The following is a 2,140-nucleotide window of genomic DNA, read 5'->3' on the forward strand; positions in this document are numbered from 1 at the left end:
ACGCTTCTGCGCCGTCCCGGGAGAATGGTACCGTCGCCAAGTTTGCGCGCCCTTTCATAGTGACCCTTTCCTTGTAAGCACATCAGTTCGATGAGGACCCGGGACGACTTCCAGTCCGATATAAGCTGCATCCTTTTTCTCCGTTCTCCTTGGTCAGTCACAGATGGATAAAACTTCTCTATCGCCTTACCAGTGTCATGAATTACGTCCAAAAAACAAGCACTTCCAGCTTGTGCTTGTAGGTAAATGACGTGCGGCTGTAAGTTTTTGGTTTCTTACCCGTACCAGTGGTGCACTGACGCCCCATAACAGACCTGAAAATACAAGATGTTCGATGTCGACACGAAGCAGAATCACAAGTGGGTGTCAGCTCCGTTTTAGCGGTGTCGGTGTAGCGTTTTAGTGCGGGCAGAAGCTCACAACATATGAACTCCATTCAGGTTTCTATTGGCTAATATGGTCTGTCGGCAATGAGAAAACGTCGGTTATGAGAGGGGTAAGGCGGTATGCTCCTTGTCGCAACAATAGAGTACACAACCCCTGAATTCTTGCAGAAGGACGTATCACCTGATAACGCACACTATTTGTAAAGGTGGCCACTGAGTCAGTAGTGACACTGACCGCTGGGTAATATCTGGATCAATGATGCAAGCAAATCAACCGACGATTCCGAACCTCTCGCCATGCCATCGACGACTCGCGGCCTCGAATCGGGCAACACTATGTACGCTTGGTTTCTCAGCATCTACAGTAGTCATTCCATCGATGGACTCGAAAAAATTCATAAAATCAGTGATCCAGAATCAATATTACAGGCAATGATGGTGGCTGTAAATTGTGTCCAGCTTGACAAATCTCTTTTTTTGTACTGTTTGTGAGCCTACAAAACCGCGAGCGTTAGCACATCCTTGCTATTTTGAAGCATGTTTTGCAACTTGTGTGAAAACCGCACCGTCAAATAATAAAAATTGAATGAGTTATGGGCACTCGACGAGGTGGCCGTATAATTGTGTCCAGGAGTGTACCTCGTGGTTATTGTTATTTACAAAATTAAATTTACTGAAATTTAAAAAGAAGGTTTGAGGGTCATTTTCACATGTACATCCTTAATCTGGCACAAATCATATTTTAAAGCAAACATTTTTTAAAAACGTGTACCAGGGTTGATTACTACACTGCGCGACAGATCACATCGGACACCCACTTACAGTGCTCTAGCGCCGTCAATACTGCGAGTTAGGCCATATGATTTAGATATATGCGAGTTGTTGACAGTAGGAAAAGCCTAGAGCGCTAACGAGCGCGGATTCGGCCGCTGTGGGGGACCTCCAATACAACTTTCCACTTTCAGCTCCACGACAGATCAGATCGGACAGTACAGACTTTACAAAAATCAAGTATATTTTAAAGCTGAAAGCACTCGTATGTCTGCTGATGTGCCTTCTCCTCCGTAATCTGCTCCAACTAGAGTCCAAGCCAGTCCGTTGCTCTGATGTTCCAGGGTGATACTGGCTCCCGCCACCGAGCCCACGACGACCGTGCCTCTTGCAGGCCGTCCGGTTGCAACTCCCATCGATATTAATTTTCCAATTCTGGCGGGTGTCGTAAAGTGAGCTCTTTCGTAATTGCCAATGTTGCTCCCATGGGTACGACCGGGGCGTTCATCAAGATCGCCAGACCCCACCTCCGTAGCTTTGCCTGTTGGTGCTCCTCCTCCCCAGCGACCGGTATGCTGAGGGAATACGTTTTCGAGCTTATTCGTGTGATCTGAAGCTCTTCCAACGTGCAAGGTTGGATTCGGTTGAGCTTCTTGGCACTCAGGGTTCTGCCTACGTTATCGACAATCCACGGGTTGTCATTCCACGTGTACGCCGGCCAGTAGAGTTCTTCTTGTGTACTCATTTCGCGCTGTGTACACCCGAGCTCCCATGGTAGCTCGATGATCCACGTCCCCGCTGCAGTCCAACTGATTGATTCCAGTTCTAGTTCATTTATTGCTATCTGGTATTCCAGTATAGCTTCGCCTTCCAGCTCTGCGGTGGGTTGAAAACATTCAACGACTAGCTGGTGTAATTTGTCTCCTGGTGATACTCCTGCTGAGTGCAAGGATCGTGTGAGCTTGTTTCTGGGCGTGAGTGTA

The 2,140-nt window shown here is 47.6% G+C and overlaps 1 protein-coding gene across 1 annotated transcript in view; it reads right to left on the reverse strand.

Moving 5' to 3' along the window:
• PITG_09545 (uncharacterized protein) overlaps nucleotides 1-307 on the reverse strand; it is a gene marked incomplete at both ends in the record, with an annotated part of 2,413 nt that extends 2,106 nt beyond the window's left edge. The window contains 2 exons of the mRNA XM_002903133.1: nucleotides 32-70; nucleotides 280-307. Coding sequence (XP_002903179.1) covers nucleotides 32-70; nucleotides 280-307 — 67 coding nt within the window. The remainder of the gene's footprint in view (nucleotides 1-31; nucleotides 71-279) is intronic.
• Between the last annotated feature and the right edge of the window lie 1,833 nt (nucleotides 308-2,140).

Source organism: Phytophthora infestans, genomic scaffold, assembly GCF_000142945.1.
Source record: "Phytophthora infestans T30-4 supercont1.15 genomic scaffold, whole genome shotgun sequence".
Classification (NCBI taxonomy): domain Eukaryota; phylum Oomycota; class Peronosporomycetes; order Peronosporales; family Peronosporaceae; genus Phytophthora; species Phytophthora infestans.